Genomic DNA, 19131 nt, shown 5'->3' on the forward strand with positions numbered 1-19131 from the left:
TATAACATATATATAGTTGCTCTAAGAAAAGAGAGGTCAGGAGCCTACAGTTAAATAAAAACCTGTCTAGAGTTTAGTTACATTAAGTTTGTTTTGGTCAGTTGGTCAATAAAAGCCATTTTATTTTCTTCCTTTTTAAAGATTATCTTGACTGCTTTTGGCCGTTTCGATCTCCATATGAATTTTAAGAACAGCTTGTGAACCCTGCCCCCAAAAAGAATCTGTTGTGGTTTTAATTGGATTTCATCTATTCTCTGGATCAACTTGTACAGAATTAACATTTTAATTACATAAAGTCTTTCAATCCATGAACATGGAATAGCCTTTCATTTAGTTAGGCCTTTATTTTCTCTCAGTAATGTTTTATAGTTTTTAAAGTAAAGGCTCTTAAACTTCCTCTAAGATGTATTTCTCAGTTTTTTTATATTTTTGCTGTTATGAATATATTTTTGAAATTTCATTTTCTATTTGTGCTGATATGAAGAAATACAATTGATTTTTTTCTTGGTCTTGTATCCAGAGACCTTGCTACATTTACTTAATAATTTGAATACATTGTCTATAGTGTTATTCAGATGTACATATATAGGTTGTTTTTGAGTAATGACAGTTTTCTTTCTCATTTTCCAGTTATTTTTCATGTTATTAATTTCCCCTGACATATTGTACTGTATAAATACTATAGTACAATGGGAATATTGTGGTTATTTATTTCTCATTTTAAGTCTCAGAGGCAAGACCTTTAATAAATCATCATTAAGTATGATCTCTCCTGTAGGTTTGTTGTAGGTACCTTCTGCTCTTAATATTCTAAGAGGTTTTATTACTGGATGCCAAATTTTATATATATTTCCAGAATCATTTGAGATAGTCATATTTGTTTTCTTATTTATTCTGCTATATGTCAAATCACATTGCTTAGTTTTCTAATGTTGAAGCCTTTCTTCCTGAAATGAACTAAACCTGGATAAGGCGTGTAATCTTTTTTGTGTATTGCTAGATTTTCTTTGATTCATAGTTATTCCTTTATGTCCATGAAAGTGGCCTGTTATTTTCCTTTCTTGTAATATGCTTGCTAGGTTTAAGTACCTGATTATGCAGGCTTGGGAACTTGCTTCATAACTGGAATGTGCAAATAGCAAACTTTTCAATTAACATTTTTTATGTATTTAATATACATAAAAATGTCCATTTTTAATTGGAACTTCAAAATTGCATATTTCCAGATTTTCCATTTTGGAGTCAGCTTGAATCATTTGTGTTTTTCTAGGAATTGGTCTATTGTATCTAAAATTACAGATGTATTCAGATAAAGTTCTATTTAGTCCCTATGGTATTTAATAGTATTTTATTCGTTAGCATTGTTAGAAATTGAGAAAAATGTGACATGAACAAAGAATTTCTAACCTCTCTGGAGAAAGCAAATGATCTAGTGATCGTCAGTCTGTTTTTCTACGTAGTAACCAGAGCAGGAGTCAAGTTGCCCTGTTCTTTCCAGCACAGGCTCTTCATTTAGCCACAGTCCCCATTACTACCCATTCTCTTACACCTACATTATTTTATGCATTTTATTAGGTATGTACGTTAGAATTTGTGATTTCTTGTGGATGAAAAGCTGTGATGTCAAGATGTGGCATGAGACATAGAGGGATATTTATTTTCTATGCCCTTACTTTTAAATAAGATACCTATTGGAGCCCGGGCTCAGTGGCTGATGCCTGCAATCCCAGCAGTTTGGGAGGCCGAGGTGGGCAGATCACTTGAGGTCAGGAGCTTGAGACGAGACCGGCCAACATGGTGAAACCCTGTCTCTACTAAAATACAAAAATGAGCCAGGTGTGTGGTGCCTCACAACTGTAATCCCAGCTACTTGGGAAACTGAGGCACAAGAATCCCTTGAACTTGGGAGGTGGAGGTTGCAATGAGCCCAGATCGTGCCACTGCTCTCCCGCCTGGGGTACAGAAAAAGACTCTGTCTCAAAAAAAGAAAAAGAAAAAAAAGATACCTATTGGAACATGACCTGGTGTTTAAAAATGTAAAGGTAAAAGATTTTTAACTCTTATACAAAACATAAGCTTTATCAACTATAGAAAAAATGCAAACAAAATTATAATTTAGTGTCCTTCTAAAATGTTTAACTTTGTTCTGTATTAAAATTCTGTCATGCTCCAGATTTATCACATCTGGAATAAAGGCTGGTTTTTTTACTGACTGAGCTCTAAAGTCTTACTATCACAAGCGTCTCAGTAATTCATCACAGTTTTAAGAGCACTTTCACATTTGCTTATCTACCTGACCCTAGCAGTTACCTGGCCAGGAGAGTCGGTACTATTATCTCCATTTCACTGGTGAGAAAACTAAAGCACAGCAAGATTGAGTTTGTTCACAGATGTTATGAAGTTGGACAACAGTAGAACTGAAGTGAGAATGCAAGAAGTTTATATTTTATGTAATGGTTAGCAGATTCAAAGATCCAAAAAGATGATTCTAAGCCAAAAATTGGGGGGGGAAAGCCACCTATTGATAACTACAGTGGCAGTATTCAGCTTTGGGACATTTGTGCAAGACATGAATCTCAAAGGTAAGGAGCCCACCTCAACGAGCTCAGAGTCTGCGAGGTATAAAATGATAAAGAAGAGGAAACCTCCTGGTACCAAGGAATGCCTGGGAATGTGATGAATGCTGGAAAGAAGACTGTTATGCTGGAATGCTCCTTAGAACTCCTGCTCTTTTTTTTCTGGTATCCCAACTGAATAGACTGGTGGGAGATGGAGAGTACAGAGTTTATTAAGCTGCCAAAAAAACATTAAATAATATCCTGCAAATAATAACAGCAGTGACAACAACAAAAAGGCTTTTCCAGATTTATTCATTAGCGCTTTGTGTACTCATACAAGTAAATGATATATGAAACTGACTGAAACAGCGTAGAGAAGAACATGCTTCTTCAAGTTAAAATCTCACTACACTTTGAGCACAATTGCAAAGGCAGAATTTAATTAACAACTCAGTCATATTTACTTTTTAAAAATAAATCTTGGCAAAGGCCACATGTTCTTAATCTGGAAGTGCAAGTATTTTCTGACGTTTCATGATTAAACAAATATAGAGTTACAATGTGAAATGTTTTTGAATCAAATTATAAGCTTCAAATCCTTGTCAAGCAGATTAGATAAAATGTTAAATCTAGTCAAACTTCTGCTAAAACAAAATATGAAAAGACTCCAAAGGGATTCAGCATCCGGATGTCTCATTGCAGGTTGTGTAGCACAAATTAGAAGGCATATCTTTTATAATGAATGCTCTACTGAGTGAAGACCATTATGAACGAGCATGAACTTGTAGCCAAATGGATCTGAGGTCAAATCCCAGACACTCAGTACTGTGACTTCTGTGACCTTAGACAAGTTACTTAACCAATCTGTCAGTTTCTTCATCCGTAACCTGCCCCTTTGGAAGTGACAGCTAAAAGTTCCTTGAGTTCAGACACAAGATTATTACAGGATCATTTAAATAGAAGTAAGAATTATACTTTCAAAAAACACTTCCAGTAATTGTTTCATAACTCATCGAAATATCTGCCCTGTACCATATGTTAGTGAAGATATAAGGTACACCATTTTATAGTATGTTGCTCCAGTTAAGTTTATAGAAGCGTGTAAAACTGAGAACCAAACCATACCCTTGGCTAAATGCTATTCAGTAGGACTCTGCCACATTTCTAGCCTCGTAATGGATTTTTGTTGTTCTCAGTGGTTTTTGATGTGATTTCCATTTCACCATCAGTAAGATTAAGTTGCTTATACTTTTTAACTGCATAGTTGTTGATAAAGTAAGAAGGAAAAATCAAGAAATAAGTGATTTTCACAAGGCTCATTACACAGAAAATTCATTTAGTGGAGGAGTGTATTACAGGGTCTTAACCTACAATGAAATAAGATGGGTTGTTTTTGGCTTCTCTTTTATGAAGCCCTGTTGCTGATGCATTGTGTGGTCCACGGCACATAATAGTTTCCACCTTAGTGGATATATGCCTGGGAACACTCTATGTATTAATGCCAGTACTGATGGGCACAGTTTAGGTTTCATATTCTGTCCCTGGTTCCCATAAATTCAAGGGTCACCATACTTAAGATTTACCTCCCAGGCTTGTCAAATTTTCCTCAGTTACCTTTATCCAAATGTTCTTTTAGTAGCCATATTTCACTTTTGTATTGAAATGGCAACTCAACCAAACAAAGGAATTCAGATGAGAAATGTCCTTGGCACATATAACAATATGAGATGTGAATTAAATGGGAGGAAAAAATCCTCCCCATTGTGGATCTGAGCATGGACGATAATGGAGTTGTGATTTAGTCCATGAAAATATGTTAGACAAAGTGAGCTGACCTTTAGCTTCACTTACTGCTGAGACAAAATGAGAACATAAATAAAAATTAACTTCTTTTACCATTTTGTGAGACTTTATAATTCATTGGTTTTACATTTATGTGTATAATGTTTAGCTCTATAAAAATGCATTATTGCTAAAAACTCAAGGGATTCCTGTACGTAAATAGAAACTCAGAGAAACACTGAGCTGAAGTTACATATTCTTTTTTCTCTAGAGGTTTCTAATCCTAATACAGTGGTTCTTTAAAAAAAATATTAGCCCCATTTGATCCAATTTCTTACACTTGTCTAGCAATTTTTTTAAAGCCATTCAGGCAATGATAGGAACCAGCATCTTGGATTCTAGAGCTGAGGGATAGTCTTTCAATTGTTTTGCTTCATTCTTTGTAATTCAAATTAATGCCAATATTGCTAAGCAATAAATAGGTAAATTCTTTGTAATTCAAATTAACGCCAATATTGCTAAGCAAGAAATAGGTAAATCCATAAATTTAAGCACTTTGTGTACATCTATTTATACTTGTACATATGACATCACAAAAATGTACGGGCAGATGTGTACAGCATATGAGCAAGTAATTTCTATTTCACTTATCTACTTACACTGAGATCAGTAGAAAGCACTATGCCTACATTGCTACAGAAGTGACTAAGTTTCAGTTCATTGAGTATTTTCTAAGAGTACCATAGGTTTAAAGCAATAGAATATGTTACTGAAGGATATGTATGCTCTCTCGTGTTGGAAACCTTTAAAGAATGTACTTGAAGACTAAACATCTATTTGTAAAGATCTAATGGGTGCCTTTCCAGAGTGAATACAGTAAAATAGATGACCCTTGGCAGTTCTTAGATTTGATGTAAGAACCATGATCAAGCAAAATGTAAACAACGACCAACTCTTAAATAACTTGTTTCAAATCAATAATACTTTCCAATACATACTCTTGTTTAGTATTTGCAATTCTTTAAGGGGTTGGTATTATTTTCTTCGACAGACATTTAGACATGTATTTCTTGAAAATAATCCATCTCTCTTAAATGTCTTTTGTATTAATTCTTTGTGAGGGCTATCATTAAAAAATAACATGGACTGGTGGCTTAAACAATAAAAACTTATTTTCTCACCATTCTGGAGGCCAGAAGTTCAAGACCAAGGTACTGGCAAGGGTCGGTCTCTTGTGAGGCCCCTGTCCTTAGCTTGCAGATGAATGCCTTGTTCCTGCGTCCTCACGTGGTCTCTCCTCTGTGTTGTACATTTGCTGTGTCCAAATGTCCTCATAAGGATGCCCATCATACTGGAATAGAGCAACCCTAATAGACTCATTGTAACTTAACGTCTATTTAAAGTCACTATCTCCAAATATGGGCACATTCTGATATAGTAGGTGGGACATAGGGCTTCAACATGGATTTCAGGGGACACTATTCAGTCTGTAACATCTTCTGTTTATATTTGGCATATCGAGATAGTTGATACATATTTGTTATATAGTAAATTAATTGCCAATGAATGAATGCATTGATGACTATCATCACCCAGCGTAGTGGCTCAAGCCTGTAATCCCAGCACTTTGGGAGGCCGAGACGGGCGGATCACGAGGTCAGGAGATCGAGACCATCCTGGCTAACACGGTGAAACCCCGTCTCTACTAAAAATACAAAAACTAGCCGGGCGAGGTGGCGGGCGCCTGTAGTCCCAGCTACTCCGGAGGCTGAGGCAGGAGAATGGCGTGAACCCAGGAGGCGGAGCTTGCAATGAGCCGAGATCACGCCACTGCACTCCAGCCTGGGTGACAGAGAGAGACTCTCAAAAAAAAAAAAAAAAAAAAAAAGGCTATCATTAACTGTAAGCTAAATATTAGCTGAATCACAAACTTGCTCCGATAAATTATCAAAATTATCTATAATCATTATTTGGATACAAAGGACACTTTTAGTGGCATTTTTAAAATAGTTGTCTTAAATAGGTTGCCTGTGTACCCAAAAGAGTGTTTACAGCAATCCCTCCCTCCCTCCCTTATCCATGGTTTTGCTCTCCTTGGCTTCAATTGCTGGCAGTCAGCCATGGTCAGAAAATATGAAATGAAAAATTCCAGAAATAATTCACAAATTTTAAATTGCATGCCGTTTTGAGTAGCATGATGAAATCTTGTGCAATCCCACCTGTGTCCCACCCAGGACTGAATCATCCCTTCGTCCAGCGTCTTCATGCTGTCAATGCTCCCCACCCATTACTTACTACCTGTCTAGGTTCTTAGATCCACTGTCATGGTACCGCAGTGCTTGTGTTCAAGTCACCCTTATTTTACGTAGTCATGGCCCCAAAGTGCAAGAGTAGTTATGTTGGCAGTTCACATACGCCAAAGGAAAGCTGTAAAGGGTTTTCTTTATGTGAAAAGGTGACAGTTCCCAACTTAATAAGGCAAAAAAATCATGCTGGGGTGGCTCAAAATCTGTGGTAAGAACAAATCTATCTGTGAAATTGTGAAGAAAGGAAAATAAATTCATAAATACTATGTATAGGGTTTTGTAGTAGCTGCAGTTGTAGGCACCCACCTGAGGATTTTGGAGCATATCCCATGCGGATAAAGGAGAACTACCATGTTAGTTTTTTGTGACTCATTCGGTGCAGAAAACTGCAATATTATATGCATCACATTAATACATCTCAGAGTTTCAATAAATGTGAAAATCTTACACAACCTGGAATAGGAGATCTTTATTTGGATTTGTATTCCCACTAAAATCAGTTATGCATTTCCACCTATGGGGTTACAGGCTTAAAATACTGCTTCAGTGGACACTATGTGTCTTGTAGTACTAGAGAGAAGATGCTGTATATACTTGGAAGTCTCTATTTTGTTTATGAATATGATGCTATAGCTTGAGTTTGCCCCTTCTTCCATTGACTGTCTTCTTCACTGGAGTTGATGGGCCACAATAAATTTCCCACATTTTGACTTTTAAGATCTGCATCATCACATCAGGCAGATGGTATAGTTTATACTTACGAGAAAAGATTTTCTCCATTTGAAGCTTTTTTCTCCCACAACTAATCTGTTAACCATTTTGTTACTTGCCATTTTACCTGACAAGTACTGACAGGGTCACTAGGAAGTTCACTAAAGAAATTCAAGTATGTTTTAGAAAAAACCTACATATACGCATTCATAATAATTAGGTGGTTGAAGTTATTGAATTCATTGATTTAAGGTTGGCACATTTCCTGTGGGTGTTTCACATCACTGAGAGCTATGGCTTTTATTGTAAACATAATTCAAAATAAGTTGAGTAGAAAGTGAAACTACAAAAAATGAAAACCGGTTACATTATGCTGAAAGCAATAACATTGATATTTATGAAGAAAAACTGAAAACTCACTTGTGACTGAGCTGCATGTAAGTACAAGATGATTTTAATACTGTACGAAAATGTTGACTGCCTTCTGTTTATGCGTGTATATTTTTTAAGGGGTGGTAGATGAAACAATTTAAGAAACGTGACTCTCCAAGTCACTTAGAAATAGGTGGATTAGGACCAGGTGCAGTGACTCATGCCTGTAATGCCAACACTTTGGGAGGCCGAGGCAGGTGGATCACCTGAGGTCAGAAGTTCGAGATCAGCCTGGCCAAGATGGCGAAACCCCGTCTCTACTAAAAATACAAAAATTAGTCGGACATGGTGGCGGATGCCTGTAATCTCAGCTATTGGGGAGGTTGAGGCAGGAGAATTGCCTGAACCCAGGAGGTGGAGGTTGTAGTGAGCTGAGATAGTGCCATTGCGCTCCAGCCTGGGTGACGAGCAAATCTCTGTCTCCAAAAAAAAAAAATGGGTTGTTTTCATGATGCTACTTTCATTTGCATTGTTTAAATCATGTGTTAATATCCTCTAGATGGGTTAATACACATACATAGTATCAAGTAACATAGAAATTATGAGACTTATCTTAGACAATAGATTTTTCAAAAATATGAGTTATAAACATTTTTCTAGCTCTAATTCTATATAAAATGAAGCATGTCAATATTTTATGATTTCTAGCTTTAAAGGTCCAACATATATGAGAAAATAAGTTTCTTATTTATGTGAAAAAGTCACAAAAAGTTGAAATTTCAGACTATAAAGTGCATCATAATGAGGTTGAGCTGAATGCCATTTTTTAAATGCTTCCTTTGCATAGAAAGCATCACAATACGTGTTTTCCTTCCAAAAATCATTGGTAGTTGGTATATGTTACATATTAAAACAATGTGTGTTCTTAGACATTAGTGACACATTAATAGTATAGCAGTTTTTACTCGGAGATAAGTTTTCTCACTAGAGTAGTTTAGAAACAGAAAATTTTCATAATTTTGTAATAATTGAGAAAAGTGAAAAATCTACATATGATTAGAGGTTAAGTTACTAATAATTTTCTTCTAGAATCCAAACGGTAGGCAATTCTCATTGTGCAAGATTGCTTCAATTAAGAGTCTTTTGAGGCATTCTATTTAGTAGTCAGATTTTCATTCTTTAGGGTGTATTTTCAAACCTAAGGAAGATACACCTTTTACTTGTTCTCATTGCAAAATCCTCTCTAATTCTGTGTGTATGTCTTTGTTATCTTACATTTGCTATGGATCCATTTTATATAGTGATATAATAACCACTTCATATTGCTTGTATCTTTGCTTTTCTATGAAGGGTACAAGACTTGGTCAGATAAAGACAAAGTCACACCACTTATTTAAATGTAAACAGATCAGGAAGAGTGTCCTTTCCAACTTCTAGCATACATAGGAGACTCAAATTAGATACTTTGGCGGATTATTCATGCCATTTTTAATAAAATGTAGTTACTAATTGTTTACTGATGCTGTGGTTGATTGTCTCTTCCCCAGGTATTGGGAGATCGATGGGCAAACATCTGCAGGTGGACAGAAGATCGCTGGGTTCTTTTACAAGACATCCTTCTCAAATGGCAACGTCTTACTGAAGAACAGGTGAGTCATGTGTGAGAAACTAGCTGTAAAAGGCATGGGGAGATAATAAATTGGAAAAGTAAAGATTTATGTTTATTTATTCCTTGGAATTTTTTAATGTCTTGCAGTGCCTTTTTAGTGCATGGCTTTCAGAAAAAGAAGATGCGGTGAACAGGATTCACACAACTGGCTTTAAGGATCAAAATGAAATGTTATCAAGTCTTCAAAAACTGGCCGTATGTAATTTCTAGCTTTCAATAGTCTTATAACCCAGTAGTGTAGTGTATATTATCACTATTATTTAGTCTCTTCTTTGCTATGGAATATTAAATGTTTATTTTTGCTTGGATCATAGATTATTCAAAAATGTCATATTGCTACTTTTCTGAATCAAAATGGGAAAAAACTCTAGCTGGATTTTCAACTTCGTTTTTCAAACAAAGTTGTGCTCTTGATAAAACACAGCATACCAGAATAAGACTTCAATTAAAATTAATAAAGTAATACTAAGAAACGTTTGTGAGCCTTTCACAAAGTTCTAAGCAGCATAGTTCTAAAAAAAAGACTAAAGTTGATTCTCAGAATAATATATGAGAGATACTAAGTGGCGATTATCCTCACATTGATGGAGTTTAACCTTAGTTTATTCTAAAGGGATACCTGAGACTAAGTAACTTATAATATAAAGACATTTAACTGGCTCATGGTTCTGAAGGCTGTACAAGAAGCATGACACTAGCATCTGCTCCTGGTAAGGGCCTCAGGAAGCTTACAATTATGGCAGAAGGAGAAGGGGAGCCAGTGTATATCACATTGCAAGAGTGGAAACAGAAGAGATAAGGGGAATGTCCCAGGCTCTTTTAAACAACCAGATTTCATGTGAGCTAATACTGAATGAGAACTGACTCATCACGAAAGGGATGATGCTAAGCCATTCATGAGACATCCGCCCTCATGATCCAGTCACCTCCCACCAGACCCTACCTCTAACACTGGGAATCACCTTTCAACGTGAGATTTGGAGAAGACAGAGAGCCAAACAATATCACCTAGTTTTTCAAACAAAAAATGTTAAAGCCAATCAAATGGCATTGATAATAAATGCCTCAAGTTTTGAGAAATGAGATTTCTTTGCAGTAAATGGACTTCAGAAAAGGCTTCATTGAAACATTTGGTTTCTGCAGGAATTTCCAAGATTAAAAAAAAATACTTCAAAGTTTCTCTTACTCTGCGAATTTTATCATTTCTAGTGAAAGAGGCCAGTCTGATACTGTGAGCTTAATTTTTCAACTGAAATATTCAGTGTTATGATTTCTTAAAATTTTTGATAGATTTGATTAAATGTTCACTTGATATGAACTTTTATAAAACAAAATGATTGTAAGTAGTGTTTCATAATTTCACCTGAGTGAATCAATTTATATCTGTATTGATATTATGTATTGTACTTCATAATAATGAAATCATTTCTAAACTTAAGTAAATTTTCCCACTTATTTTAAATACATACCATTTTACCAGATACTTGTTTCATACATTTTTTTTTTTTGCTCCATAAATGCTAACCCTCATTGGTCTTTTAATTTAAAATACATTCACTTATGTATTACTTGTTATTACAAGTTAGCTTATTATTGATAGAAAATTATTTCTCAATGAATGTAGACTTTATTAAGTGATGTGACTACCAAAAATAGAGTTCAGAAAAGTAACCTGTATATGTTTCAAAACAAAAGGGCAAAAATATCAACTATATTTGTAGTTTTGGCCTGTGGCTGATGGGACGCCATTGAGAGTTTGCAAAAGAATCATATTTGCATTTTTGTAATACTTTTTGGTAGGAAGATGTTTGATGGCATGAGGATTAATCAGAAGACCTGAACTAAGTAGCATTGGGTATTAAGATAAGGAGAGAAATATTAGAATGTTAAGATGTGATGAATGAAACTTGTGATAAGAGGCAGAAGTTCAAAATGGTTCCTAGACATTTCATTAGGGTGACTGGGTTCCTAGGAGGGTTACTAGCCCTAATAGGAGAATAGAAGAGGAATTGGTGGAATGACAAGAATGATACTTATTTCAGATTTGGATATATTCAGTGTAAAATGTCCTTGAGACATCCAAGTTAAAAATCCTTTCCATTAGTCAGTTAGTTTACACAACTAGAGTCTCAGAAAAGGGTTCATGACTAGTTATTGATTCAGAAGCAATCAAAATGCTTCTGAGGGATTGTGTAGAGTGACACATTAAGTGAAATGAATAGATGCCAGGGGGAATGTCTACAGTGAAGGAGTAGACAGAGGACAAGATGTTAACCAAAAGATTGAGCAAATACCACAAGGGGAAAGTAGTATCACAAAAATGAGGAGAATAAATACTTCAAAAAAGGAGGAAGTGATACACACTGTCACATGCCACAGAGAAGAGAGGATAAATTCCTGATGGTTTCTATCATATCTAGAGGAATGGATGCATGGATTACATCTCCTTAAAGCAGTATATACCTTACAAACATTGTTCTTCTCAGGCAAAATATGAATCCTTGCAGTAAATAAGTGAGTGACCACTGATTATCAAAATGCAGTCATGCCCTCTGATTAGGAGCCAAGATATATTGCTAGTTAAATACAGAACCATGTGCTTCAGGCAGTCAATCACAACAGTGATGGCCAGTCATATTCTGTGGGTTGAAAAAGTCACAAGCCTGCCCAGATTCAAGGAAAAGGAATTAGGTTTCATTTCCTCCTGGAGAAGCACCAAGATCAAGTTATAGCAAAGCATCTGAGATGAGGATATTTTACAGCCATCTTTGGAAAGTACCGCATGCCAGAATAGTACAGTTATTTTACATGATGACAAATTCCAAATCTTAATATCTAGTGAAAGTTCCTACATATATTGTTGACTAGATTTACCAGTCAAGATCGTTGTTCTTAGGAAGCCACAAACTGACAAAATCCAAATATGTTAAAGCTAGATGAGATTTTGCATCTCGTCTAGTGTTTCTTCAGTTTAATTGCACATCTAAAGTTCGTTAGGAACAGCTACTCAGGTTATTTCCAACAGAAAATCGAGATCAAGAAAAAACACAGGACCTGTGTCCTACAACATTAGTATCAGACTTAAAATGAACACTAAGACGTTCAGACTCAGGTCCAGGTTCTTTCAGTCTATTTCAGTACTCCTCATGTCAGTTGATTCCTTGGAAAAAATAAGTGCAACTGAGAACTGTTATTTCTAACAATAATGTGCCTCTATGTTAACATTTTTGTGAGCAGAAATCTTGGCTAGCCTCAGGGCCATACAAATGCTCTTTTAACAAAGTCTCAATAATTTTCCAATAGTATTAAAATTTGTATCATGTCACCTTGCTTGTGAACAAAGAGAAAATATGTTTTCTATAGGTCTTGTCATTTGATAGTTTGAGCCAATTAACAAAACCTGACAGCTGGTCTAGAATTTGAGGTAAAATTCCCCTGCTGACTCAGGCAGTGAATAAGAATTTAATGTTCATTAAAATATGTCACAATCTGAGACCCAAAACAGGTGCCATATGTCACCAGTTTTCACTACATGTCTAGGTATAGATACGCTGTGTTAAACTCTCTTTTCTTTACAATAAGTATAATTTGTTTTGAAATACTATCACTAATAACCCACGGAATTGTCTCCTCCTTACCGTTGGGGTGGGAGGTGGGGATTATGACATTTAATTTGCTCTAGATCTTTGGGATTCGTGTCCAAATCGTGTAGATCTATTATTTTTTATAATCAAAACTGATTTGGCATCAGGAATAAAAATGAAGGGAAACAAACAGTAGCTTTTATGAAGTGAATTATAAGACTTGTAGAATCATGTAAATTATCATGGGAAGATCTGAGTCAAGAAGAAATCTGTTCCTGAGTAAGTGTATGGCTGCTGTGGGGACTGTTGGTGTTTGCCAGGGGAAAGACAGCTCTGGCGAAGCAGGGTGATTCAAGAGAGTATGGCATATAAGGGCTACAGAAGTACCTGGGAATTGAAGATACTCTCAAATGGCTGTGGGATCAAAGGACATGGATGAAGTGCTTATGGTAACTGAGCAAGTTCCTGTTGACAGTGCTGTTTGACTTGCTACCTTTACCTCAACTGCTGGGATGGCCATTCAGACGGAATCAATGCTTCTCAAAATGTGTTCCCCCAACCGGCAGCATCAGTATCAAGGAAATTTGTTAGGAATGCACATTGTTAGGTCATCTTCAGACCAATGATTTAGAAACTCTGGAAGTAGAGCCTGGTCATCTGCATTCTAACAAGCCTTTCAGGTAATGCTGGTGTTCTTTCAAGATGAGAACCTCTGTAATAGATCAACCTCCCAAAGTGCAATTGGTTATTAGAATGAATTGGAGTACATCTTACATATAGATAAGTAACTACACGTAATATAGGTGCAAAACTCCATTTTGACAATATATGAGAAATTGTCTTGGCATTATTCTCTTATGCATATTGCTGATGAGAGTGAGGTGAAGGTTTCCTGGGCCTTTCACTTCAAATCATCTTGAACAGCTTATCTGTCTCTTCTCCGTATCCACTGCTCACCCAGTCTCATTTATTGACTGTACCTTCCTGCCTACCTTGGAGGTAGGTCCACATGCCTGGCTTCTATAAAAATAAAAGATATTTCTTCTTTTACTATCCCCGCTGGCCTTTGTCTTGTACACATTTTCTAGATCTTCTTTTTGCCACCTGAATTTTCTAGAGCACTATGGGTCTCTGGCACTCGTAGACCTATGGTTAATTATTGATATGTAGAAATACGTATTTTACGCAATAATTAGTAACAAATCATAGTTATGTAGTATGCATATGTAAGACCTAAACTTAAAAGAGTCAGCATCAATGGATAGACAGGACAAAGTAATTCTAATGAATTCTATGATCTAATGTGTCTGGCACCATCATAGAGTTTTTCTTTTCCTCCCTCTGTTAATAATCCTGGGGGAGTTCTTCTGGAACCGGGAAATGACTACTGAAAGATAGAGAGAGAGAAATTGAGACCAAATAACTAAGCTGCCATCATCATTTTTGAAACGCATATCTAAAATTTATTAGGTAGAAGTCTGGATTCAGTGTTTTTGTCATATAGACATATAAAAATTCATTGATTCAGTAATCACGCAGTGTAATTATAACATTGGTTTTACTTTACCTTGAGTGCACTTTTCTTAATTGATTTTTTTTCCTTTTTTGAGACGGAGTCTCGCTCTGTTGCCCAGGCTGGAGTGCAGTGGTACGATCTTCGCTCAGGGCAACCTCTACCTCCCTGGTTTAAGCGATTCTCTTGCCTCAGCCTCCTGAGTAGCTGGGACTACAGGCATGCACCAACATGCCCAGCTAATTTTTGTATTTTTAGTAGAGACAGGGTTTCACTATGTTGGCCAGACTGGTCTCGAACTCCTGACCTCGTGATCTGCCTGCCTCAGCCTCCAAAAGTGCTGAGATTATAGGTGTGAGCCACCACCTCTAATTTTATTTTTAATGGTGACTTTCACTTTCATTTTTGTAATGCTTACCAAATGTTTCTTCATTTGACTTAATACTAAAACAGGAGGCTTACAACACTCCTGTTCTGACATGTTTCCAAATCATTACATACTTTGTTTAAATAATGGGTAGACCCTTTAGCCTTGCACATATGGCTATTTGAAATAGTTTCTTACACTCGGAGAAAGTAAGCCAAAGAGGATTGTACTTACATAATTTTATTTTTAAATTTGTGTCTTTATTTATATTGTGCCTCTTTCTGTAGTTTAAAAAAAGGAAAATGACACTGTATAATGTAACTGGAGGAATATACATTGAAATTGAAATTCAAATATGGCTCTCAGCTTGGGACAGGTAGCATAAACCTTTGTTCTAGTACTAATGCAAATATTCACTTAAATTTAATGGAAAGCTAACATGTGAATTAAACAAAATGAATATGCAAAACCTATCTATTGGGCCGGTACGGTGGCTCATGTCTGTAATCCCAGTACGTTGGGAGGCCAAGGCGTGTGGATCACTTGAGGTCAGCAGTTTGAGACCAGCTGGGCCAACATGGTGAGACCCCTGTCTCTACTAAAAATATGAAAAATTAGCTGGGTGTAGTGGCATGTGCCTGTAATGCCAGCTACTCATGAGACTGACATAGGAGAACTGCTTGAACCTGGGAGACAGAGGCTGCAGTGAGCTGAGATCACGCCACTGCACTCCAGCCTGCCCGACAGAGTGAGACACCCCTAACTCAAAAAAAAAAAAAAAAAAAAAGCACCTATGTATCGCTAAACCCCCACACCATGAGTTTTATTGTGATATGAATTCAATGTATAATATCTTAATTTGTATTTTGGTCTATTACATTCTTTCAAGCTCAGAAAAATACTGAAGTAATTGTTAAGGAAAAATTAGAAATGAAATTTAAATTTCACTTCATTTTCCCTTAAAAATGGCATGAAGACTGAACTATAACATACACCAGGTGAAGCAGATTCTGAGTAAAAGACAAACTAATTGAAGGAGACACTAGAGCATTCTGCAGTTCAGAGCTATCAATGCTGGTGGTGTGCCAAAATGGACTACTAAGATTGTCCTTTTCAGGAAGGTGTATTGACTGCTCTAGGTTGGGGGCACTTTGGTTCATGAGTAATTGGTGCATCTGTGTCATGACAATTTCTATGCTGTATGTTATGTTAGTTCTTAAATAAACTTGGATTTGTTTCGGAAAGGTATCACGGTTTATATTCATTGTATTTGCTGCCAAATATGGGGTTGTTAAGTGATTGTAAGATAATTTTCGCCTTTATTTCTCTTCCTTCTTCTTTTTTGTTTACAAATTAAGTCAGGGAGTAATGTTCAGTACCCAGGAATTGAATTTCTCCGTGTGCCAGGCAACGTTACTGAGTCAAGTAAAAAAACTGCCCTGATTTACTGATTTCACATAAACCACTTATTCCTTTCAAATCAACCATAGGGAGTTTGTAACCCTCCACAGCTCACAGGAACTTTGGAAACATATATGGCATAAAAACTGTTTCATAAGACACCTAAGTATTTACAAAATCTGAAAAGAGATGCTGAAGGATTTATATCATGCCCAGCGACTTAGTTCTTTTACTTAATGGGCTCTACAATTAGTTTTAAAAAATAATTACTCAAATAACCAGATGTTAATTGATTAATGGATGCTACGAAAATTTTAAGGTCAGGAAATCACATAATGAGATTTTTATCTCCAAATGGTGAACAGAATGTTAAAATTGTGGAAACGATAATATTGTAATTTTATCCAAATAATCACAGCATTTCAGAATGGCAAGCTTCCTTAGCCATTCTCATTTTCTCAACTCACTAGCTTTTCTTCACCTGGTACCTGATTGTCAGTTTTCATTTGAATTCTGTCAGGAATTAAGGGGAAATCCAAAAGCCATGCCTTCCAACTTCCACATGTTGATCTCTGTTTTGACTTTTGAAGCAATATTACCTTTTCACTTGGATGTTCTTCAAATATTTTAAGGTAGCTCTTAATTGCCTCTAGTAGGTCTTTATTCTACATCTGACTTTCTTTTCTCTTCAAACTTCTTGGGAAAATTAGATAGATTATAACTTTCTACCTATATTTTTCTGAACTTTTGATCCTTTGCAGGCACGATTGAAATATTTTCTTATCTGTACAAATGAGCAAATACATGCAAAAGCAGATTGAACTATAGTGGTGTATAAAATGTAACCCAGGTTTATTCTGTGATCTTTCTTGTTTTAACAGGTTTTAAAAGCAGATCTAGAAAAGAAAAAGCAGTCCATGGACAAACTGTATTCACTCAAACAAGATCTTCTTTCAACACTGAAGAATAAGTCAGTGACCCAAAAGATGGAAGCATGGCTAGAAAACTTTGCCCGGTGTTGGGATAATTTAGTCCAAAAACTTGAAAAGAGTACAGCACAGGTTAGTGATACCAATTATGCTACACATGATCTCAGAGATTTTTTTAAACTTGTATTAAGAGAGTAACATTATAACCCTACAAAAGAAGCAACCAGATTACTTTTTGCCCTGTGTTAAACAAAAACATGATTCTTTTGCCTGTCTTGTTGTTGGAGAATGGTGAGGAGGAAGAGTGCTAGTTAACTGAACTTGTTACTGCCCTAGAGTGAATTTCTTCCAGCCCAGTAGTAATGGGGAACTGAGTGACTTAGAGCAGGTGAACAAAATCCCGGGAAACTGTATCATCACCATCTAACCCCAAATCAGAGATTGTTGGAACCACTAGGACCATTAACGAACTCCATTTTACTCTTGAGAAAAATGAAACTTAGGGAAGAAAAGTAAATTTTTCAAGACAAGTTAGTGGTAGGAGGACTAGGGTTCAGGTCCTTTGATTTCTTGGAAAGTTTTTTATTAGTGCAGTTAATTATCTGACTGTTGTACGTTTTCTGCCATAGACTGCTGATTTGATAAAATCATGAATGTGGCTTAGTTATACTAACACATATGGGCTGTAGATTATGAAAACATCTCACCTACATTTGGGGTATGTGGTTTTATTATAATAATTTTTAAAAATTTAATCACTAAATGGGGTATTGTTAAAAGCTGAACCTCTTCTTGTCTTATATAATTGGATGGTAGAATAATGAGTAGTCATTCAAGATATAAACATGGTATATAATAGTATTGAACATATTCTGCCACATAGTCTGGCATTATAAGGAATAACTTTAATCACAACTCATAACTCAATGCACATGCATATACTTCCATATTCAATAGATTTTAGGCATGTATTTCCTCTATTGTGAGACAAGCACACAGAATTTGTTTTCTTGAGAATTGACATCTGATAAGTAGCACCTAGGAAATGCCTTTTGAAGACATGAAGTTTGTAGTATTGCGTCCAGGAATAAAATTTAAGACAGCATAATAAACCAGTCTATATGATGTTCAATCACAGTTCAATGTTACTTTTAATCCAATTTAATATTAAAAAAATATAATTTGAAGAAATGTGAATATAAACTGTAATAATTTCCCACACAATCATTAGATAATAATAAAAACTCCATCTGTTTTCCATTAAACATACTTTAGCAATTAATTAATTGATCTAATAGTAATTTTACTATTGTCATTCCTCCAATTTTATGTGAACTACCCATGGCTTCTTTGCAATACGTTCGTATTTATGTAATAAATACATGAGACATTAGTCAATTTGATACTTTTTAACCCAACGTTAATATTATTTCCATATGTACCCATTACTTCTGTAGATTATTGCTGCCACAGAATGGTCAGTTGCCGTGTTAAGAAAGATTGCCATTATTTGATAAAGAAAGTTATTTTGACATGCATCCTTTTTAAGGGATATGTTTATGGCGCTGTAACAGTTAACCACAGGTCATGTTCTAGTTCATTTGCATTGCATGCAGTGGTTCTCAAACTTGAGTCTGCACAGTAGCCGCCTGAGGAGCTAATTAAAATGCATATTCCTAAACATTTTGCTCAGAAAATCTCATCCATAAGCTATGATAAGGACCTAAAACTCTACGTCTTTACATGAAATTCAGTCCAACATGCATTATAGCAGGTATCTTTTCACTTGCTCATAGGGATACAATGAAGATAAAATGGGCGCATAGACTTGAAAGCATTTGAGGGGAAAATGGTTGAGCTTGATATGTAAGTCATGTAGTTAGTCTGAAGGGCTTTCCATGGTTCACTATCTGCTTTTTTTTTTTTTTTTTTTTGAGAT

At 35.8% G+C, this 19131-nt stretch overlaps 1 protein-coding gene across 1 annotated transcript in view; it reads left to right on the forward strand.

Annotated features, from left to right (window-relative positions):
* Positions 1-19131, forward strand: part of DMD (dystrophin) — a 2170472-nt gene that overhangs the window by 656284 nt on the left and 1495057 nt on the right. Inside the window, exons 14-16 of the mRNA XM_011957103.1 lie at positions 9277-9378; positions 9486-9593; positions 17145-17324. Coding sequence (XP_011812493.1) covers positions 9277-9378; positions 9486-9593; positions 17145-17324 — 390 coding nt within the window. The remainder of the gene's footprint in view (positions 1-9276; positions 9379-9485; positions 9594-17144; positions 17325-19131) is intronic.

This window comes from Colobus angolensis, unplaced genomic scaffold, assembly GCF_000951035.1.
Source record: "Colobus angolensis palliatus isolate OR3802 unplaced genomic scaffold, Cang.pa_1.0 Scaffold434, whole genome shotgun sequence".
NCBI classification, from domain to species: Eukaryota; Metazoa; Chordata; class Mammalia; order Primates; family Cercopithecidae; genus Colobus; species Colobus angolensis.